The 22613-nt window shown below is 43.8% G+C and overlaps 1 protein-coding gene across 1 annotated transcript; it reads left to right on the forward strand.

The window, feature by feature from the left end:
- The first annotated feature begins 257 nt into the window (after window positions 1–257).
- arf2a (ADP-ribosylation factor 2a) lies at window positions 258–10411 on the forward strand. Its single transcript, XM_048245676.1, has 5 exons — window positions 258–377; window positions 5375–5532; window positions 5682–5792; window positions 5971–6095; window positions 8157–10411. The coding sequence occupies exons 2-5, from the start codon at window positions 5385–5387 to the stop codon at window positions 8316–8318; spliced, it is 546 nt and encodes a 181-aa protein (XP_048101633.1). The 5' UTR covers window positions 258–377; window positions 5375–5384; the 3' UTR covers window positions 8319–10411.
- Window positions 10412–22613: the final 12202 nt, after the last annotated feature.

The following is a 22613-nucleotide window of genomic DNA, read 5'->3' on the forward strand; positions in this document are numbered from 1 at the left end:
TAATAGTGATAATAATAGCCTACCTCCGGACACATTGCCAGCACAGCAAGAATGACTTGTTGGTTGAATTTCAGTATCCGCCTCGGCCGGAAACACTAAAGAGCTGGGGCGGGTACCGGGCCGGACTGACCCTCGTATTATTTAGCAGGGACTCTTATCTGCTTGCCTTGTCACCTGCGCAAGCCACTGCATCTTACACGATAGGCCAAAATTCGTGGTGGGCGTGTACATATTTCCAGTATGGACAACTCCATTGGATCAGATTTAAAGATGGGCAAGGCCCATGACGCGGCTGTCTTTAGACCTGTGAAAGTCGCCATTTTGTCGTTAGCGGAGAAGGGGAGTTAAGAGAATTATCCAGAAACCGCGTCTAGAAGGTAACATTTAAATGTATTTTCTTAAACAATCCTCTGCACAGCATCAGCAACTTCAACTAGTCGACATTATTTGAGAAGTAATCTTTGTGCGGTGCCTCATTTTCGTTAGGCTAGTGACGGAAGTCAACATAAACGTTAGCTAGCCAGGCATAACGTTAGCTTACTAACCTTAGTTAACGTTTTATTAAAGCTAACGCTAGCTGGTTTCGGTAAGATTTTGTTAACGGCGATATCGACTAAAATGCCCTTTTTACGCCCTTAGGCATTGACTGTAGTTTTGTTTGAATATGATCGTTGATTCATTTATCGAGTGTGTGTTTTGGCTACTGCAGTGTTGTAAACTGTTAGCTAACTAGCCAACCATAGTGATGAGCCATTCCTTGCGGAACTGAGGAAGTCGGACTGGTAAATTTGCCAGGTGGAATGTAACGCAAGCTATCAATCTCTCGATAATGCCATCGTTAACGATAGAGTTTGAGCGTTAACGTTACCCACTTGTTATTATGTTGAAAGTAGACACTTTCCCCTAACTCTAATTATTATCATAATGGTTGTTTCCCGGTAGCTTATTGAACAATAAGATTGGTAATTTTAACGTTAAATAAACAATTCCCTGGTGGTCAGTGGTAGCATTAATGTTATCCTGCCCCCACTTTACAGCAGGATGCTATGAATTTAAATTAACGTTACTTCCATTTTCATGACGTTACTCTATAGTATAATGTTAACGAGCTAAACTAACCTCGAAATAAGCGAACCTAAAGTTGAACCATTAACGTTAGTGAACGATATTTGGTTTGTCAAATGGCTTGTTAAAGGATAACTAGTGGCCGGTTAACGTTAATAGCCAGTATTTGCAGCCTATCCGAGATGAGCAAGATAACTTGTTGGGCAAGTAACGTTAACTACATGGAAGCAAGGCGATATAAATGTCAGCTTTGGTTGCAACCGATTCGTATATCAGGTCCGTCTCGCAGAACTCGACGAGGGTTATTAGCTAATGTTGCTGTTTCTATGCCGAATCATGTTTAAACACAAGGACCTGAAGTTTACCATTCGCCGTTGTCTGAGTTCTATGTAGAGTTGGTCGTCTCTTAATGCAGGTGCATAAAATAGTCTCATGAATGCTTGATGTATCTCCTTTAACTGTCATTGCACATGTTAAAGCCATGAGTGCCATTGTTAACTCTGCGTGGGATCGAGGTCAGTAGAGCCCAGTCTTGTCAGCCGCTTAAACGGAAACATGAGCAGTAGCAGTCTATTTGAAAACACTGCACTGATGCAGGCCGATAGCTGGTAATTTGTCCTCGATTTCCATCGGGCAAGTGTAGTTTTGAGCTTTACGTCAGCTTTTAAGGCTCCAGTAAACATTTTTGCAATTTGTTGCACATACCTTTAAATCAACGAGTTTCTCTTCCAAGACTGTGTGGACCACGTTAGACTTATCCATGTTTACATCTATGGATAGGTTTAGGGACAGATGCTCAGCATGTTCTTGCTAAACCCTGGCTGAAGAGCCTTGTCTGATTTTTTTTTCCACATTGTGCAGGGTGTAAAACACCACCTGAATATCCAGGAACAGGGGAATGGGAAAGTCGCATAACAGGACTTACAGACTAGATGTTCAGTGGTCTCCACAGTTTCAACTTTGTGGCCTGACGCCTGCATGAATCAAGCGAGATGGGTTAGGCAGAGATGGGTTAGGCAGAGATGGGTTAGGCAGAGATGGGTTGTAGGCTCCCTAATGAGCGCTGTCACTCATTTGTTCACGTTTGTGATACGCAAACAAGACCCTGAATATGTAGGCTTACAAAAGCAATTAGTAATACAACTCTCCACAGAGTAGAAAGCCTTTCAAAAGAGAGGGTGGGGTACAGAAGGTGGTGGAACAATAGCCCATGGTCAAGCGATGGCGTGGGGCGGACACTGAAACGCTTATGGTGGGTGTCTGTCCCTTCAGTTTTAGGCAGATGGAGCTAATAGCCAGGAAGTGTTGTGGGGATGACGTTCGTGTCCATGACCAAGGTGTTGGAAGAGCATCATAAGGAGCTAGGACTGCCGGACTTCCAACTGTGAATTATTAATCTGTTTGGGTGCTGTTGAATAATTCACACGGCTGGTGTGTGTAGGGTGAGCAGTGTGTGCATGAAACATGGCAGTTGTGGTCTAGCATGAATGGAGAGGAGCTTCTAGATGTGGGCTGTAGGTTAAGACTGGGTCAACAGGAGAATTTAATTTAAGTGGAGTTGGCGGTGGGTGTGGATTGCTAAGCAAATCAGCATAACAAAGTTGTAATATTTTCAAATTATAGTGTTAACATTTCAGTGGTCTTTTGGCATCAATAAAAGGATACCAACCCCTCCAGTATATGTGCTGTGCACACACTTAGCCTACGCACACATACAATGCCGGCATTGTCATTCCTGAAACCAGTGTTGGCTCTCTAGTGAACTCTGTAATCAAGCTCCCAACTTCCATATGGTGACGCCAGTTCCTCCCTTATGTACACACGCCACAGCTGTATGACTGGTGTCTGAACAGCCCACAGTCTGCGTGGGGTGTGTGTCTGATTTGAGGCGGCACTTCCCCATAGTTTCAGCACACACACACACGTGCGTGCTCTCAACGCAGAACAGATGTTGGGTCAGATGGTACCTCCGACCGATATCGTCCTGGAAACTTCAGCGCTCTGGTTTCTGGAGAGTGTCGCAACACCACCTCAGATTTATTTTTGCCTTGGAGCAGGTGATGTTTGTGTGTGTGTGGCGTAATCGCACACACAGTCTTATTTATCTGTAGTTAATGCTTGGCAAAAGCTGTTGGAGGGTTCTAGCTCCCTATGTGATTGCAGTATTTTTCTTCTGGACTGTTATCTGTACAGTGTGGATTAGTGGCATTATTGTTCATCCCCTGTGGTAGTGTTCTGCAGACATGAAGTAAGTGTGCGTGTTTCGGCCCTCGCCCTCCTCACGGGAAGCTGTTGGGTAAACCTGAGCTGAAGGGCCAGCTCACAGGCCAATTCCTGGCTGCCCCCGCCTGCTGTACTGCAATCTGAAGGAACACCCAGCCTCTCCCTGCTGTGTTCAGAGCAACTCTTTTCTTTTCCGTGGAATAACTTCCTGTCTCTAAACACCAACCCTCCTCACCCCTGACCTCAGTTTTACTCGCTCACTCTGCCTGCCTGTTTAACCATCTCGCTGTGATGGCCTGTTTTTCCTCTCCTGATTCAGCCTCCTGTATGTCATGACTTGTCTTCCCTCTGATACGTCCCCCTGTTTAATTCAGTGGGCTACTGGCTCCTGTAACCGCCTGCTCAGGTGTAGTGTTACCTGCCTGGCCTGCCGCTCAGCTCCTGGCAGCCGTGCACACTTCCCACCTCACTGACCTCTTTGTCTGCCTGTCGATCACCCCCTCACTCCCTTATCTCTGCACCCCCCTCTCTGTCTCCATCACCCTCAGGGAACTGCTCACCGCCTGACCTGTATCACCAGAAGCTATGCTTGCCTTAGGGCGTGTGAGTGTGAGGGGGTGGCTTCAGTGGTCTGCCCTCAGTCAGTCATGCTCTTCCTACTTTCCCAATAGGTCCAGTCTTATTTAGAAATGCTAGCCTATAAAGTGGCATCCACTTTTTTTCTATTGTGCTCTAGTAAATTGTTAGCCTGGATACCAGACTCTGGCCTAGATCCATTGGCAAACGTTTATTTCTGGTTGGTGGACGCTTGTCTGACGTTTGAAATCATTGGAGTTCAATCACTAACGTTTGGTAATGACGTATGTTAACCACAGGGGTACACAACGATAATGATAGGCTTGCTTAAACGTAATCGCTCTCAGGAACGCCCTCTGTTTGCTGGTTGGTTCGGAGACAAGTTGCCGAAGTAGACGAAGTGAACGAGAGCTATTCCAGACGGAGTACTGTAGGGAAATGTAAATGAGCGGAAGTATGTAGACGGGCGGAGTCGGGCTAGTAAATTGTGTTCATGATATATGAAGCTGATGGAAGTGACTCTAGCATTTTCTGGTGATGACAAAGAGTTATAAAAACAAAAAAATCTGGTAAAACTGGTCATGCACACTTTGTGAAGCCTTAGTCTTAGTCCTTAGGGTCACCAATGTTGATGTAAACCCAACTAGTTGATGTTAATTCGCCTTATTCACCGGGCGGCCATTACGAGGTTAACTCATTGAGTGCCAAAAACGTAATATTACGTTTTTCCTTCCCATGCGTTGAGTGCCAAAAACGTAATATTAAGTTTTTAGGGTTTTTTTTTTTTTTTAAATGATGAAACTAGACACTCTAACACACCTTATATGTGATTTTGGGAACTCTGTGATTAATGGAAATTAAATATGACGGTTGAAAACTCATGAAAACATTAAATCATCTGCTGGATTGAGGTGTGATGGCAAGTGTACCCTTTAGCCTCGTAATGGCCGCCTGGTGAATAAGGCGAATAGATAAGTCTATTGCCACCTCGATGTCGGTTAATAAGTTGCTGCCTTCCCCATTCAGTAAATTGTATAGTGAAGCTTTTCACTGCAGTTTTGAAGGAGTTATGGAGAAGATTGTGTTACCGGCCTTGCACTGTTTAGAGCGACCAGTAGAACAACAGTGAATGCAAGTACAGCAAAATGGTCATTGTGGAGAAGTTCCTCTGAAACGTGCCGATGGTAGCCAAATATAAAATGGATTCACTGACGAGTAGAAATGAACAGCAGGGCTGCACCGGTGCCGTTCAGCTGTCCGTGGAGTATGACGAGTGTAACAATGATGAGATATGAAGAAAAGGGGAAAAAACCATCCCCCAACATGGTTACATTTACTCTACAGTAGTATGTTCACTCGTGATCTTATCTAGTGCAACCCTGGTCTATATGCGGCACCACTTTGCTAGGGCATATTGCAAGGGCATACTTAATGCATGTTGGAGTCACTAGGGCTCTGAGCTGTGTTCTGAGCCAGCTGGGTCCTGAGTTCCTGTGCGTCTTCCTGACAGATCAGCCAAGATGGGGAACGTTTTTGCAGGCCTGTTCAAGAACCTCTTTGGGAAGAAGGAGATGAGAATCCTCATGGTGGGTCTGGATGCTGCAGGAAAGACCACCATCCTCTACAAACTCAAGCTGGGAGAAATCGTCACTACCATCCCCACCATTGGTAATGTAGTTCTCTCTGCTGTTCTTATCCTTGACAGATAAAACGTGTATTTTAAGTGTTTGACGTCACTTCCTGAGAGGTTGAGAACTGCTTGTTGAGTGTTTCCTTTTTCTGGGTCTGACTGTATGACTGGTCATTTCCATCTGCAGGCTTTAATGTAGAAACAGTGGAATACAAGAATATCAGCTTTACGGTGTGGGACGTGGGCGGTCAGGATAAGATCCGGCCCCTCTGGAGACACTACTTCCAGAACACACAGGGTAAGGACGTCCTCTAGAGCGGGCCGCTCTCTTCCTCTTTGCTCTGAATTCTAAAAATCTCTCCCATCCTTCTTTTACAAACTTTATAAATGGAATCTCTCTCTGTCTTGTCTCTCTCCCCCCTCTTGTCTTTCTCTCTCTCTCTCTCTCTCTCTCTCTCCCCTCGCCCCCATCTCAGGACTCATCTTTGTGGTGGACAGCAACGATAGGGAGCGAGTGAATGAGGCGAGGGAGGAGCTGACGCGCATGCTGGCGGAGGATGAGCTCAGAGACGCAGTGCTGCTTGTCTTCGCTAACAAACAGGTACATTTGTAATGCCTATGTAAACACTTTGTATAGTGTAGGAATGTACGCACATCAATGAAATTCAGCAGGTGTCGGATACTAGCCAATACAAAGGAAAAAGAAGATATCCACACACTGTCTTACATGCTCCCAATTTAATGGTACAACGTTTCGACCACTCAGGTCTTCGTCAGTTGTAGTGGTCGAAACGTTGTACCATTAAATTGGGAGCATGTAAGACATTGTGGATATCTTTTCTTTTTCCTGGAATCTGGCGATACCATGCCTATCACGATGCATGGGTTAGGCAGGCCTCTACAGTGCGCCCATTTCACTCGCACATGCGAGTAAAAATGATGCTGTGCGAGTGCAAAAAAATATTTAGGCGCACTGGTGCTGGTGACTTCTAACCATGTCAATGTTTGTCTACAAAATACACCGCAACATCGAGAAACATTACTGGTGCAAACCATAGAATCACGTAAAAACTACACCTCCCATCAACGTTAGCAGTTTAGGCCTCGCTAGTAGTCGCTTCTATCAAATCCAAGAGCCGCCAGAAAAAGCGGAAAGTTAGACTAGCCAGCCAAGATGCAAAGATTGAAGAAATTAGTTCTTCTATCCACCGAATTCATTGGATATAGGAGGAACAGGATGAGATTCTGAGAATGCATTGAGAGAAGGAAAGGTAACCCAACATGCCTTTTAGCCCAGTTGACGTATTGGCTGCAATATGCAAACTATAGCTGTAGCGAACCGGCACAAAAGTAGCCTCCCGTAATATTATATCCCATTTTATTCAAAGGTAGAACGCTACTGACAACTCTAGGCTTCCACACATGCTTGTTTACACCGAATATTCAAACCGAGCATTTCAAATGAAAACTAAAAGTATAAAACGTATATCCTTGATTAGCCTATGTTGGGTTTTGTGGAAAAGAAAATTGACTGTTTTAGTAGTAGTATTAGGCAGTATGCAGTCAGATAGGTTGGATTAGCTATAGATGGATTCACAAATAAATAAATTAGTCTACATTTGACAGGATACTTGATATACAGGCTAAATGCAAATATGGCAATGTATTATATTATTTTACATTAACAAAATGTAGGAAAATAGAACAGACTGAAAATAAAGTAGGCACTGATCTTTAAAATCCTGTTTCCTGTAGCCTAAATGTTGTCAGTCATTCTTAATATTAAGAATTGGTGCACTGGCATGTTTAACTCTTAGCTGCAGTATAATGTTAGATTATGTGTAAGTTAAGTACAGAACTGACTGTCTACCAAATTTTTGTTCAGGGTTCTCTACATTTTTTTTAACTTGGGCGCACAAGTGCTCCTGAAAAAAAATGTTAGTGTAGAGCCCTGTTAGGATTAATTTTATTTAGATATTGTATGTAAGGCTATAATTTGTATTTTTCTTACACCCCTGGACTCGTATCAGTGCTGTTATTCCGAACACATTTAACCCAATTAACACACACACTGCAAAAAGTGATATCTTACTAAGTGTTATAATCTTGTATTGAGAGAAAACATCTAGTTGGTATTGTTTTTAGTATAAGGATACTTACTTTAAGCTTTCTTGAAAGATTATTTGACTTAATTTAAAAAGATTTTGACTTATTTTAAGATATAAAAAACAAACAAATTTATCTGCCAATGGATTAAGAAAATATTTCTTAAAATTTAAGACAATGTTTGTTTTTTATGTCTTAATTTAAGATTTCGACTTATTTAAAGTCAAATAATCTTAAAAGAAAGCTCAAAGTAAGTATCTTTATACTAAAAACAATACTAACTAGTTTTTTTTTTTTTTTATCTTAATATAAGATTATAACATTTGGTAAGATATCACTTTTTGCAGTGCACCAAGGACACTCACTCTTTAGTCTTGCCGTCAGAAAAGTTGTTGTGCGTGCTGAGCTACATTAATAAGTACAGTCATGGGTGCTTGTGCGTGCCCATCTGCGTGTGTTGTTGCCTGTGTGCGTGCCATCAAGACTACACATTTGTGATGTCGATGTCATATTGAGACCTCTAACGTGGTCTCTACCCTCCCCTCCTCTCCCTCAGGATCTGCCTAACGCTATGAACGCGGCGGAGATCACCGACAAGCTGGGCCTGCACTCCCTGCGCCACCGCAACTGGTACATCCAGGCCACCTGCGCCACCAGCGGAGACGGCCTCTACGAGGGCCTGGACTGGCTCTCCAACCAGCTCAAGAACGCCAAATGATCCATTCCTTTAGCGGCGTCTGTTGTGCGCTGTGTGTGAGTGCGCGCGGATGTGTCTGTCAGTGTGTGTGTGTGTAAGTGTATTTGAGCGAGAGTGTGTGTGTACGAGTGTGTATAATTGCGTGTCTCTGTGCAAACAATGAGAGTGGCAGCATCGGCCGGAGCTCGTCTTAGTTCCCTTCAGATCTTCATCATAGTTACCCATCCTCATCTTTGGTTCGCTCACTCTGACTGCAGAGGTTCTGACCGGTGCTGCCTGTCTGCATACACACATCCTGCGTGTGTGTGTGTGTGTGTGTGTGTGTGTGCGTGTCTGTGTATCACTGAGCTGAGAGTGGGAGCGGCCCTGCTGTGCCTTTCATCCTAACACGAACCCCCCCTGTCTCTCCTGAAACCCCTGGTTTGTTCAGCCCTCTGCCTCCACTCTTATGGCAGAGCAGCAGGCTGAAAGCAGAAAGCTCCTTCTGCCTTCAGGCCTCTATGTAAAGACCTATTTAAAGAACAGTCCAGCCCATCTGACCGGTGTCTCAGACCCAGCCAGCCCCCCTCTGCCTCATCTGCTCGTTTCCTGCATGGTACTTGCTTCGACTGAAATGCCTGCAGGGGAGAAAAGTGGACGGCAAACGGTCAGCTCATTTGCCCCCTCTCCTTGCATTGGTTCCTCTACGACCATGGAACAATACCTGACCAACTCTTGCCCCCCCCAATCTGCTATCCTTGTCTGATTCTTAAGGTTTGTGTGTGGGTGTATGTGTGCATAACAGGTCACCTCACTGCTGATCAAGTGCTGCAGATGGAGTATTCAGTCCTATGTGTCTCACAGGCCAGTATGGAGGGGACGTACACACAACCCATCTGTGTGTGTGCTGCTGCATGGGATGGTGTAGTGCATGCGCTGATGATTGGGGGTGGGTAGGGCTGCTCCAATCCTTGCTCTGCGTCATTCCTTTGGGAGAAAGGTGGGGGTGCTTGTGCTGTATCTCACACACATCTGAGCCTAGTCCTTACTAGTCCAAAAGTGTGTGACATTTGTGAGTTCCGCCTAATTCAAAGTGAGGTGTTGGTTGTATGGCCTTCATGTTCGCTCCTTTGCTGTAACCCCCTCAGATAAGCAGTGTGGTGGCCTTGTGCTCTGCTGTAAGGGGAGTTCCTTACTGTTGGAGGGGATCCTCCTGAGGAGGGCAGCTGACGTTCGTTTCTTTGCTCTCGCAGTGCACCTCCGCCTCTCGCCCTCGCTCACGCGCGCACACACACACACGTACATACATACATACGTACACACACCAGCTTCAGGGTGATGGGCAGGTTAGCTCCAGCTCAGTGTTGCATCTCACCATATTTTTTTTTTTGTTTCTTCATTCTTCAAATCAGGTGGCTACAATCCCCAAAGCCATCATCATAGTTAGACACCAGCAGTGCGCCTTGGCCCCTCTCTCCAGGGTTTCAGATCCACACTCATTTAACTGACACAGAGATTATTCTTTCTTTCCGTCTTTCTCTTTCCTTCTTTCTTTCTTTCTCTCAGTTTATTCCAAAGCCTCCTGCGAATGTCACAGAGACACTGTAAGACCCCCCATGTTCCAATTGAGCCCAAGGTCACGACCCCAACACTGACCTCTTGTAAGGGAAGCGGTGACCTTTCACCTTTTTATATTCGTGCAACTGGACAGCAGCCGTTCATGTTTGTGAATATTTTTTTTTTTTCTCTGTATTTTGCAAAAAGCACCAATTTCAGCAAGTTTCAGTGTCTTTTGGCCTTTATACTTTGATCATATATGTAGATATATACACCTACTGTAGTGCAAAAAGAACATTCGTTGACCTGGCTGACGAGCTGCAGCATATATGGCAAGTCATTGACCTCTATATGAACTTGAGTATCAAAACTGTATTTTAGCAAGCTGATATACTTTAGCTACCCGTGTTCAGTTGTGAAGCTTTCATTTTGAGAATTTCTGTTGAAACAACAAAAGAAGGTGTGCATAATGTTTTTTTTTTTTCTTTTTTCTTAAAATGGTTTAATGTTTTTAGCTTTTTTAACCCATCTTGTAACATCTGAGAAATGCACTATAATAAAGAGATCTATTACAAATACTCTTGTGTTTGGGGATGACTTTGTTATTGGGTGTTCAAATCCTCAGTGCTGCACACATGGAACCAAATGTTTTTAAATAAAGCAATAAGTGACCATGGGTTTGGGTCAAATGGAAAGATGAAACAAAATAATATTGTCAGATTGTGTGTGTTATGGAAACTGGCTGGGCCACTTCAGAGAGACTAAACCCAGGGATGACCGGAGCACTCAGAACTTTTAAACTTTTTTATTATGGTGCACAAACGACTGACGTTTCGACGTACTGCGTCTTCAGAGTCGTGTGTGTGTGTTATGGCTGAGGTAGCAGAAGCTCCAATGTATCTACATAGTCTGGTCAAAGTACTGAAAGCTGTTGTATCACTATCAGGAATCTGGCAGTACAATGTACACTAATCTTTAAAGGTACAGTGTGTGATTCTGAGGGAAGGTCACACTGAAATTGATGTGTAAATTACTGTGCAGCTTTTCAGAATGCTGCAGAACGCTTCATTAACAGGGCGGGTCCATCCCAATGTCTCGTTTCTGCATGTAATGTAGCTGTATAATGAGCAGGATAAAGAATTGTCCACTGGTCGAAGAATACATTAATGTGATCCCAACAGACCATCATATTATCCCCTCCTGTCTGTGCTTCTGAGGCAAGATGTTGATGGGCACATTATCCCCTCCTGTCTGTGCTTCTGAGGCGAGATGTTGATGGGCACATTATCCCCTCCTGTCTGTGCTTCTGAGGCAAGATGTTGATGGGCACATTATCCCTCCTGTTGTGCACAGATATGGGAACAGACCCTCCTGTCTGTGCTTCTGAGGCAAGATGTTGATGGGCTGGAAGAGTTTCTCTCTTTCTTTGTGTCCTATTTACTAAGCCAGGACTGTACAGAGTGTTGTGCACAGATATAGAACAGACACCTAGTGTATTGATTAAGACCTTTGTTCCTTTAATATGAGACAAATTTGTCTAATAAGACAAATTAGATAACCTCACCCTTCCTCCCTACTATACAAAAAATTGTTCTCTTTGAACCGCAATCGGTTGGCCACTTTGAGCTCATACAATTCATTGTTTCTCTTTGAACCACTCCTCCCTGTTCAATTGGACATGCTTTAGAGGGATACAATGTCCTATGCGTCTCATTGATGTTTAACCAACTGGGAGATATGGGTTCATGGACACTATAGTACGGCTGACCATATTGCAGGTACTATAGGTGGTGGGTTTGATGGCTCAGTTGGGGATTTGATTCATGGGCTGGCTGGAGGATCAGGCTTAGCCAGCAACAGGGCATGAGGCTGGGATGGTTATTACTAGATGAAGTGTGTGTGTGTGTGTGTTGTGGAGGGGTAGGGGGGTCGTGGGATGGTGGCAGCAGCACCAGCCCTGGCTGGACATGTAGGTCCTCCAAACAGGAAATGAGTCTGAGTCTGGAGCTACAGGAGGCAATGAGCCTCACATCCAAACTTTATGAGAAGCCCTTGGGCCATAACAACAGTATGCCATATTCAAATAGAAATATAAGTGTTATATTAAAGGCACACCAGGCAAGCCTGATGCTTTTTCTATACGAAACTCCCCCTCGCTCGGTCTGAAGCTCTTTTCCTTTTCTTTGCGTCTTCCGTCAAGGGTTTTCGCTGCTTCTTCGCCGGCTCTGCCATTATACACACGTTTGCAACAATCTCTAGCGTTTCGTTAGCCTGCCTCTGTGCTGTAAACTGATCCTGCTTCGGCGGGTAGGATACACCGAACTTGCAAGTGGGATATTCTTCCTACAGGCAGTAGGGGCGGGCGAGAGAGCCTTCATTCGCCCCGTAATGAGTCATTTAACCATATACCGACTTACGAAGATGATTAATTAACACGAAAACGTTGCCTGGTGTCCCTTTAAATAGGAGTGTCCCTCCAGGGCAGGCCAACAAGCCACATGGTCCTGTGGATGATGAAGAGATACTGTGTGGTGGCACAGTATAGCAGTGCTGAGATTTACAGTGATTTGGGTTTCCACAAATGTATTCACCCTGGAGTGCAATATATTGCTATAACAGAAAAATATGTGATCAGCCTTCAGGGGGGTGAGCTGGATAGAAGTTCCAATTAAGTGACACTAGTTCAGCAATCACATGGGAAATTCATAATCTAAATAAGTGTTTAGTTTCACAAGGCCTAAAAAAATGATAGCTTCTTGAAATGCTTAATCAACATCTGTTGAAGAATACAAAATATATTGTGGCAACTGGTCACTGACAATTCTTACATGCATACTTCCAATGCTATATCTGTGTTGGAGTGGACATCGGAAACAAATGCAGTTGTCTGCCATCAATAAGGTTAGTTAATAGTATACAATATGTTTATTATTGTTTCTTGTGTTAACATCAACAACATTATGTAAACTGGAACATCATATATAATATACTTTTATGCATTTGTAGAATACGTGTTGGGAATGGATAGAACTTTGGTGGAAAACTTTAGTGGTTTTACAACAACATTAGTTGTTATGACATTCAGATTGTATCTGAAAATGTTGTGGGTAGTGCATGACTAGGTTTTGATGCATATATCTAAGTATTTCCTCTGCTAAATAAGTCCAATCAGGTCAGCTATATTTATGAACTTCTGTTTAATGGAAATTTGGGCAGCCGTTGCCTACTGGTTAGCGCTTCGGACTTGTAACCGGAAGGTTGCCGGTTCCAACCCCGACCAGTAGGCATGGCTGAAGTGACTACTGCCCTGTGCGCCGCTGTTGTTGCAGGCAGCTCACTGCGCCGGGATTAGTGTGTGCTTCACCTCACTGTGTGTTCACTGTGTGCTGAGTGTTTCACTAATTCACGAATTGGGATAAATGCAGAGACCAAATTTCCCTCACGGGATCAAAAGAATATATGTACTTACTTACTTACTTACTTATTTCTGTTAAAATAATGATAATTATGTGCTTTTTCTTACAATGGACCTTTTTCATGTCAGCCATTTTTGATATAAAATATGAGGCCCAGGTGTTTTATTTATTTCATTAATGTATTTAGTGACATTTGTGCTTGCTCTACTATTTCATGTCAAAGTGGCTGCTGTCTATTAACTTATTACAGAATGTCCTTGTGTGGTCCAGTTTTCTGTCCACAGTTAAAGGACTTTCCCCCTAATTGTCTAGATGCCTAGCCTAGTCTAGTCTAGTCATTAATAACAATGTACAATCATTCAACATATATTTTGAGGTACACAGACATATATGTGTATACCCTGATCATTAAACTACCCATATTTCTCTAAATGGTATAGAGCTATTACTAGATCGACAAAAAGGGTGGGCCTACTAATTTTAAAAATAAATTGTGCACTCCTTTTACTGAATCATACACTTGTTTTACCAGATTGTGTGCTTATTGAGGCAGCACAACAGATAAAAGTTTGGCTATCCACACATTAGACATTAGACAAATTTAGCATTTTTGCAGCACTTTTCTGGTCCAGCATGCACATATGCACACAAGTACACACACACCCGTACCCACAAGCATACGCACACACACAAACATAAAGACACCTCTATACATGCACATACAGTACACACAGGAGCCATCATTCACTGGGATGTTCATTCACTCACACATTCTTCTTTGTTTCCTCTCGACTTACATGTGACACATTGGGGTCAGTTCATTATATCCTCTAGAATCAGCTAGAATTTGGCCCAGAGGCAACACACTCCAGTCATACCTGCAGAATTCTGTTGAATTGCATATCTGAGGGGATAAGGAAGTGAAGCAGAGCAGAAGCAGTCAGCACTTCACTGTAGAAAATGATGATGGCTCCCTGGAGAAATGTACCTGCCACAAGTCCATATTCTTCAAATCTGTGGAACAAGAGCTCCTTAGTGTTTCTTACACACACACACACACACACACACACACACACATACACACACACACATGTGCAGACACAATCACGCTTATATGCATATGCATACACACACGCAAGATGTAGACATTTTTTTATTGGAATGAGGGACATGACTCCGATTACTAGGGTGAGGTTGATCAGAGGTCTAGACATTGGACAGGTATAGAATCTGGAGCTTGGCTTGCTGACATGGCTGGAAAGCCAGACATGATTGAGTGAAAGATGAAGAGTTATTACTGGGAGCAGGAGCAGCTGCCCCTCACTGCCCCCAGCTCAAGGGCATATCTGCACTCCCTGGTCAGACTTGCCTCAATCACCCGCTTCTCTGGTCTGACATCCTCAGAAACTCCTGTGTGTCTTTTTTCTTTTTACTTTGGCCCGATGCAGAGGGTGGAGCAGGGATTTGTGCTGCCCTCACATCACTCACAAGAGCAGTGCAATTCTGGGGCTATAAAAGAGCATTGATTCTCAATCTGGAAAGAAGCCTGAAGAAAACATACAATTGAGGAAACAAAGCAGTACAGAATTGCTCATTTTCACATACCTTCAGAATCAAATAAAATGGCTTAGTCTTGTTCGTTTTCCCTCAACATAAATTATATGTTGTATTTTAAAATTCAGTTAGTATGAAGTTACCAAGATCAAACATTTTATAGTCTCAGACAGGGACTACTGACTGAAATCATTATGTCTTGTAATATCTGTCTGAGAAGAGAACCTGGCAGGGTTAATTACACAGCATGGTTTTCCCTTTACTGCTGTTGCCATCCTGTCCATCAACAGCTACTCTACAGTCTTTAAAGCATGAGAGATGGAATCGATCATGTTGTGTGATGTACCATGTCTAACAGGGACGAGGTTTTGTGTTGCTGTTCGTTTCTCAGCTTATACTGCGGGCCGTGCCTCATATATTCTCCCACAGGTACTCATTTGATCACACTGTTTGATAATTAGAGAGATAATGTGTTTATAATTGAGTTGATAAAAAGATTTATTATGGCTTCGTTAATAGCTGTGAGTGTGTTTAACAGCTGACATCGAATGTAGCCCCCCTCATTATGCCACAGGAATCCAGTCGGATGTCTCTGTCAGGGCTCAGAGTGCAGGTGTGATCCCAGGGTTATAAATCTAACTGGTTCATTCTGAGCTGTACCAAAAGGTCACTTATTATGAAGCAGGTGAGTGGGAGTCATCAGAGAGCAATCAAGACAACCAAGTGGGGATCATTAGAGCAGAAATTGTATCCGTCTAAAACCCTTCCTTTTTGGGATCTCTTTCTCCATCCACTGCTGCTGCTTCCCCCTCCACCCCCTCTTTCCCAAACTGGACTGACTGAGACTGCTCTGCTGCAGGGAACCCTGGGAGATAATGACCACTAACAGATTAATTATGTGGAGGTAATTAGATGCTTTGATGTACACAAGGATGTTTTAATGTGCAGGGGTCTTAATTGTTATCGGGCATGGACTGCTCCTCCCAATGAACCCCCCACAGAGATGCAGACAGGAGGAGAAAAGCTTGGATTGGCTGTGAGAAAAAAAATCAGGAAAAGCCTGTTTAGTCTTAACTTGATTCTACTGTGAAGTTTGTGCTATGTGTGTGTCCTGTTAAGAGTGCCACAGCTCCACTGTTGAAAATCTTTACTGAGCTTATAGAAAAGTGATGCCAAAATGAATGAAATAAGTTTACATTCCAAAACCTCTAAATGCCTGATATTTATAATAAATTGCAAGTACTGGTAAATTCATCCATGCGGTCCTTCTGCAGACCTGCACTGTGTGCTTCTGCTTCGCCATTAGAGGGGGCTCTTGTGCAGGCTCTTCCAGCTCCAGTGCCTGTTTGCAAGACCTATAATGTTTGGCCTTTGGTTGCTGGCGGTAGACTGTAGTTTGTGTGTCTATGTATGAAGTAGGCCTATACAAGTGGTGCCTATCACACCTGCTGTGAAACCCTAACACAGACAAACTCTGTAAGCACACCTTCTTAACTCCTCTGTAGTAAGTATTTTTGTAGTCCTGCATATTGTAATTTTGATTGTTAGGTAATCCTCTTCAGAGATCATCCCCAAAATTAAGTGTTTTCTCTACACAAGGCCTACCACAACTACACTGGCCCACCACAATGACGACCACCATAATCCATTTGAGGCAGCCAGAAACATAAACATTCATCACTGGTGAGTGGCAAACTTGTGCAGCACACACAAATTCAATTAGATGTATTTAATCTGAATAAAAACAGATTAAATGAACCAACGCAGAACACACTTGTCCACCCCACTGCTAAACTCATGGCCATGCTTCTCAGTGTTATCCCTTTTCTTCTCTAATCTCCTAATCTCTCCTTTACACAAGCTGAGCAGCACAGTAGACGTCACCTTGCTTCCCTCATCATCACGACGGATTAATTTGCTCTGAAATCGACATTCGTTGTTTGCATGACTCTTCCTCGGCGAGTGCTCTGAAGAAGAGGGGCGTGAACAAGCTGGTTCTCATTAGCAATGGGAAAGGAAGGCTCCGGAGGATCAAGCAGCACGTGACCCGCTGGGATTCAGCCTTGCATTAAAATCACTAACCTGCAGGCTTCCCCGTAGCCAGGCAGGATCGGCTTGGTGTGCGCTAGCTCAGTGCAGGCTAATTATTCAGTTAATTGGTGATTGCGACCTGATTATGGTGGAGCTTAGTTAGAGAACAGAGTGGGAGAGTTGGAAGGGGAGAAATGTTACTCAGAAAAGCTTGGCTTGTATTGAGGAGTCCATTTGTATTTTGAATCTTGGCTGGCTTCCAGTCAGAGGATTTGATTTGGCTGGTGTAAGGTTGTATATAATTTTTGTGGAGCACTTGAACAAGTGATTTTAAATGTTAATTGTCACTTAGAGTTATGCTCAGTGATGTTAATTTTGAATAATGATAATATTGTATGATTCTGTTGATAGCCCAAGACACTTCCCAGAATGCCATGAGTATTGCCTTCCTCCATCTCAGCACACATGGTTGTCAAACTCAGTTGTCACAGAGCATGCTTGTAAAATAGCTTACTGACTTGGTCATTGAGGCTTAAGAAGGAAATTGAGGTATGGTTGGTGATGCCTGATCTCGAACAGGTGAGATTCAGCAGAAAATGTGAGCGTGGATCCTTGCACTTGGACAGGCAATTACAGAAGAATATAATTAATCAGAAAAAGGATAACAATCACAGCACAATTGTTTATCTCTTCCCCACTTCAAAAGAATCTTAAGAGGAATCTTGCCTAGCCCCTTTGTTCTCCATTGTAACACGCTGTCAAAATAGAGCTGCGATGTGTGTGAATTGGCTGTGTGAACACAAGTCAGGACTTTGTCTCTCTGTCTGTATGTCTGTTTGTATGTATCTGTGTGTGTGTGTGTGTCTGTATTTCTGTGGGTGTGTCTGGTGTGTTCGCTTGAATGAAAACCAAAAAAGTGTTGTGACTTGTGAGGTGTGTGTTGGATAAGTGATCATGAGTGTATGTGTGTGTGTGTGTGTGTGTGTGTGTCTGTCTGTCTGTCTGTGCATGTATCTGTCTGTCTCTGTCTGTTTGTCTGTCTGGTTGGCTAGCCTGAAAACCATACTGCAGGACATGAGCCATTGGCATCCATCTAAAACCGGTCCCTCCTATCTCTTACCACAAGATAAGGTAAGATTTCAGGCGGCCAATTCTCCAAGGGAGATGTTACCTTGGAAACAGCACCTTACTTATTTATAGTGATAGCCTGGACAGGAGCGGCAGGAATGTGGTGGGGACGAGGAGAGAGCTAGGGGCTGTTTGGGACACTGTGATTGGGGTCTGCAGATTTTTTTTCAAATGTCACCTTAGAGGAAAGTATATCGGATAGAATGGGGCTGAGGCTGATGTGTATGTACACACACACACACACACACACACACACACACACACACACACACACAAACAAACACACAGAAATGATGATTATGATGAAGAAGAGGATGATGGTGATACCATGGGCTACACTAGGGACCTCTTATGTAATGATTTACCAGTATGTTAGACATATTGGTGGGTAAACAAGAAGATGCCATTGGAATTCATTTCTAGTCTATGACGTGGACATTTGAAATAAGTAACAATGATATAACAACAAGAAGATGCCATTGGACAAGAAGATGCCATTGGACAAGAAGATGCCAAACAAGAAGATGCCATTGGAATTTATTTCTAGTCTATGACGTGGACATTTGAAATAAGTAACATTGATATAATCTCTAGTTCATTATGAATTCATCATGTGTTCTGTGTGTAAACATTATGAATTATGAGTTAGTTTACTGCTTAAACCTTATGAATTCATAATGAGTTCAGTATGTACACATTAGGAATTCATCATTTATAACAAAGGAAAACAGACTGATAACACCTACTAAATAAGACTCTATTAATGAGGAAAAGCACATTTGTTAATCCTTCAGTACAGCTACATCCCAGCTGGCTACCGTTACACAGGCACAGGTTTCTCTATGTATGGAACCTTACCATGTTGTCACGCAGTCATACTATAGCAATCAGTTACTTTCCCTGCCATTACTTTTGGAAAGAGACTTCACGTGTGAACCCATGTTATACAGGTTCTTTATATATATATATATATATATATATATATATATATATATATATATATATATATATATATATATATACTGATGTAAATGGACACAGTTGGAACTTCGGAGGGGTCCTGTCCTGTCCAGGTCCTGTCCACTTTCAATGATATTTTGAGCATTTTGTCAGTGGCAAAAAAGCTGCCTACTTTGATGTTAGCCATGCCCCCACAGGAGTGCACTGTATAGCTGCTAGTTAGCATGCTAGTTCAATATTGCATCAACTCTCATTGTTTTGGTTACTATACTGAATGTTTGGACCTGAAACACCCAGGTTGTAAAATACAAGATTTGTCCTTTAAGGGTGCCAGGGTAGGCTGCTGCACTGCACAGGTACCCACTGGCCTTCATAACATTTGTTTCCCAGCTTTTCAACAGCAGGGTCATTAGGCAGTCATAACACTCATACATATGGTCATAATGCAATTATTTTCCATTTCCTGCCATCTTTAATACAATTATTTTAGTCTTTAAACCTGCAACTAGGTTGCATCCTGGCAGATGAGCTGCCGTTCCCGGCATAGTGGGGATCATTACTTTGAGTAATAAGATTCATTTAGCAAAAGGGAAAATATGGTCAGATTTTTATGATTATGTCTTTAACTTGCATGCCAAACGGCAGTTTCTAATTAAGAGGGTTGCTCTACCGCCTGGACATTTCAGGTCCATGTCAACACTGCCCAGTTCAGTATTTGAATGTGAGTTTGACAGGCCCAATGCTTTTGCTGCCCTGGCTCACCACAGAGGACTCCTTCAGGCGTTCCTCTCCCTTTAATCTGGACAGCAGAGATGCTGGAGATCCATTATGAACATTATGGCAGGAGCTCATCTCTGCCCGTGTGGTCCCTGAAAACCCTCATATGCCTTGTACAGATTCCATGCGACAAACACACACAATAACACACATACAATAACACACACACACACACAATAACACACACACACACACACACACACACACACACACACACACACACACACACACACACACAGATGCAGGTGACACCTACTGTACTTGACCTTTGGAAGATGGCCTTTCTGTGGTGTGGGTGTATTTTTACAGCCCAGAAGTGTCACAACCACACATCAGTACCCCATCACTCCCCCACATGCACACCGTCTCGAGGGAGCACTAAAACACACACGGCTATCAATGCTGCCTATGCACCTCCCCATCAATCTTATAAACACACACAGTTCTCACTATACATCTGCACACATTGCTCTCTCTCTCTCTCTCTCTCTCTCTCACACACACACACACACACACACACACACACACACACACACACACACACACACACACACACACACACATACCAACAAGCAAACATACACCCCTACTACATTCTTAACCACACGCAAACACACTCGCACACATATACATGTCAAAAAACAAAATACATGATACTGCCCTGTCAAACACACACACACACACACACACACACACACACAGGCACGCATAAAACTCACACACATATAAATACCCACAATGATGCACTCTGTCCCCAAAAAAAAAAAAAGCACACACTCATACAGAAACTCATCATGCTACACATACCCACATAAGCATTGATCGGTCCAACCATGGGGATCTCAGAATAGATTCTCCCCCTCCCTACCCATCCCCTGAGAACGCTAGGAGAGCAAGACGCTGGAGGAGAGGGGGAGTAATGAAGAGAGAGGGAGAGAGAGAGAGAAGAGCATTTGAAGAGGATTACCACTCCCACAAATCTGGCTCTGCAAAGGCACATGGGAAATTCAGAATAATGGATTTTTACATCCTAATTTGGGCTGTGAATGCTAATGATTGGCCACCTGGGCGACCTTGCTCAGAGATGTGCCTGACAGGTGCCTTAGAGGAGTCTCTCTGTGATGCTGCATCTTACATGCTGACCTCCCCCTGGCCTCCTCACTTAAGTCTTCTTATTGGAACTCTCTTTTATCCATCCATCCATCCATCTCTTCATCCTCTTCATTTGACCCTCTCCTCAGTCACCTCTCTCTCTCTTTCTCACCCCCCCTTCTCTCGCTCTCTCTCTCTCTCTCTCTCTCTCTCTCTCTCTGAGAGACCGAGCTTGACCTTGGCTGTCATGTGTATGGGGAGAGATCCCCTACTGCAGTGGAGTACTGTATGTGCGTGACAGAGAGGACAAGAAGAGCTCATGTGGGATTCAGACTGATGCTAGACAGAGGGAGAGAGATGCAAAAAGGTGTGTTGGTGTGCTCTGTGTGTGTGTGTGTGTGTGTGTGTGTGTGTGTGTGTGTGTGTGTGTGTGTGTGTGTGTGTGTGTGTGATATTGAGGGTGCTTGTAGGCTTGTTTCGGCTCACTGAGTGCTACTTGATTGAATCCTCTGTCCTTTCCATCATGTCACACAAACACGCAATCCCATGCACATCGCAGTTTCAATATTATGCACAAACAGCCCCCAACTCTCTCTCTCTCTCTCTCTCTCTCTCTCTCTCTCTCTCTCTCACACACACACACACACACACACACACACACACACATACACACATACACACACACACAGTGACAAACACACAGAACACAACAGGATGCTGTCTATGTCCACATAACTCTCAGTTTAAAATGTTTATCTAAAAAAAGATGCCTCCGCAACATCCGGAACCTGTCTCCAACGCACTTCTCCTCTGTGGTTGCCTCCGGTTTACCTCCACTCAACACCTTCTCCTCTCTGGAGGTTAATGAGGCCACAGACTCGCTCTGCTCCACACTGACCTCGTGACTTGACGAGCTGTGCCCTCTTACCACAAGGCCAGCTCGATCCAAACACTCTCATCCATGGCTAAATGATACCCTCCGATCATGGCGCACCAAACTCAGAGCCGCTGGAGAGGAAATGGCACAAATCCAAACTAACTGATGACCTCAAAAACTACCAGACACTCCTGACCTCCTTCTCAGCCAGCATCACTGCTGCTAAGACGGCTTTCTACAATGACAAAATCAACAGCGCTACAGACACTAAAAACTTTTCTCAACCTTCAAATCGCTACTCAACCCTCAGCTGCCTCCTCCTCCATCCAGCCTTACTGCAGATACCCTCGCCTCATTTTTTACAAACAAAGTGGCGGCAATCAGCAGTCAATTCTCTACATGCCCACTCAACGTGATCTGACTCAGATACCGCACTCCTACAACCTCTAGGGACTGCTGGAACATTCAGCATTCACGCCTCTCTCGAGTGAAGTATCTAGACTCCTGACATGCAGCCGTCCTACCACATGCTCGCTGGACCCTATACCTACGAGCCTATTTCAGTCCATCAGCCCGACCATCGCTCCAGCTATCACACATGTGATCAATGCCTCGCTAACCTCCGGCACATTTCCAACAGCGTTCAAAATGGCCCAGGTAACACCGTTACTTAAGAAAGCTTCTCTCAACCCTGCTGAAGTCGAGAACTACCGCCCCTGTCTCACTCCTGCCTTTCCTATCCAAAGGCATTGAGCGAGCAGTCTCCAAACAGGTCTCTGACTTCCTTTCACAGAACAACCTACTGGATCCAAATCAGTCTGGGTTCAAAGCGGCCACTCTACCGAAACGGCTCTGCTGTCTGTAACAGAAGCCTTAAAGAAGCCAGGGCGACCCCGCTCGGTCATCAGTACTCATTCTGCTTGACTTATCGGTTGCCTTTGACAC

Source organism: Alosa alosa, chromosome 6 (assembly GCF_017589495.1).
Source record: "Alosa alosa isolate M-15738 ecotype Scorff River chromosome 6, AALO_Geno_1.1, whole genome shotgun sequence".
NCBI classification, from domain to species: domain Eukaryota; kingdom Metazoa; phylum Chordata; class Actinopteri; order Clupeiformes; family Clupeidae; genus Alosa; species Alosa alosa.

Excerpts from the sequence above, each read along its gene's own strand:
- arf2a (XM_048245676.1), top strand. The coding sequence starts at position 5,385 with ATGGGGAACGTTTTTGCAGGCCTGTTCAAGAACCTCTTTGGGAAGAAG. Across the intron at positions 5,533-5,681 it reads CACTACCATCCCCACCATTG|GCTTTAATGTAGAAACAGTG; the intron begins GTAATGTAGTTC and ends TTCCATCTGCAG. Across the intron at positions 6,096-8,156 it reads TTGTCTTCGCTAACAAACAG|GATCTGCCTAACGCTATGAA; the intron begins GTACATTTGTAA and ends CCTCTCCCTCAG.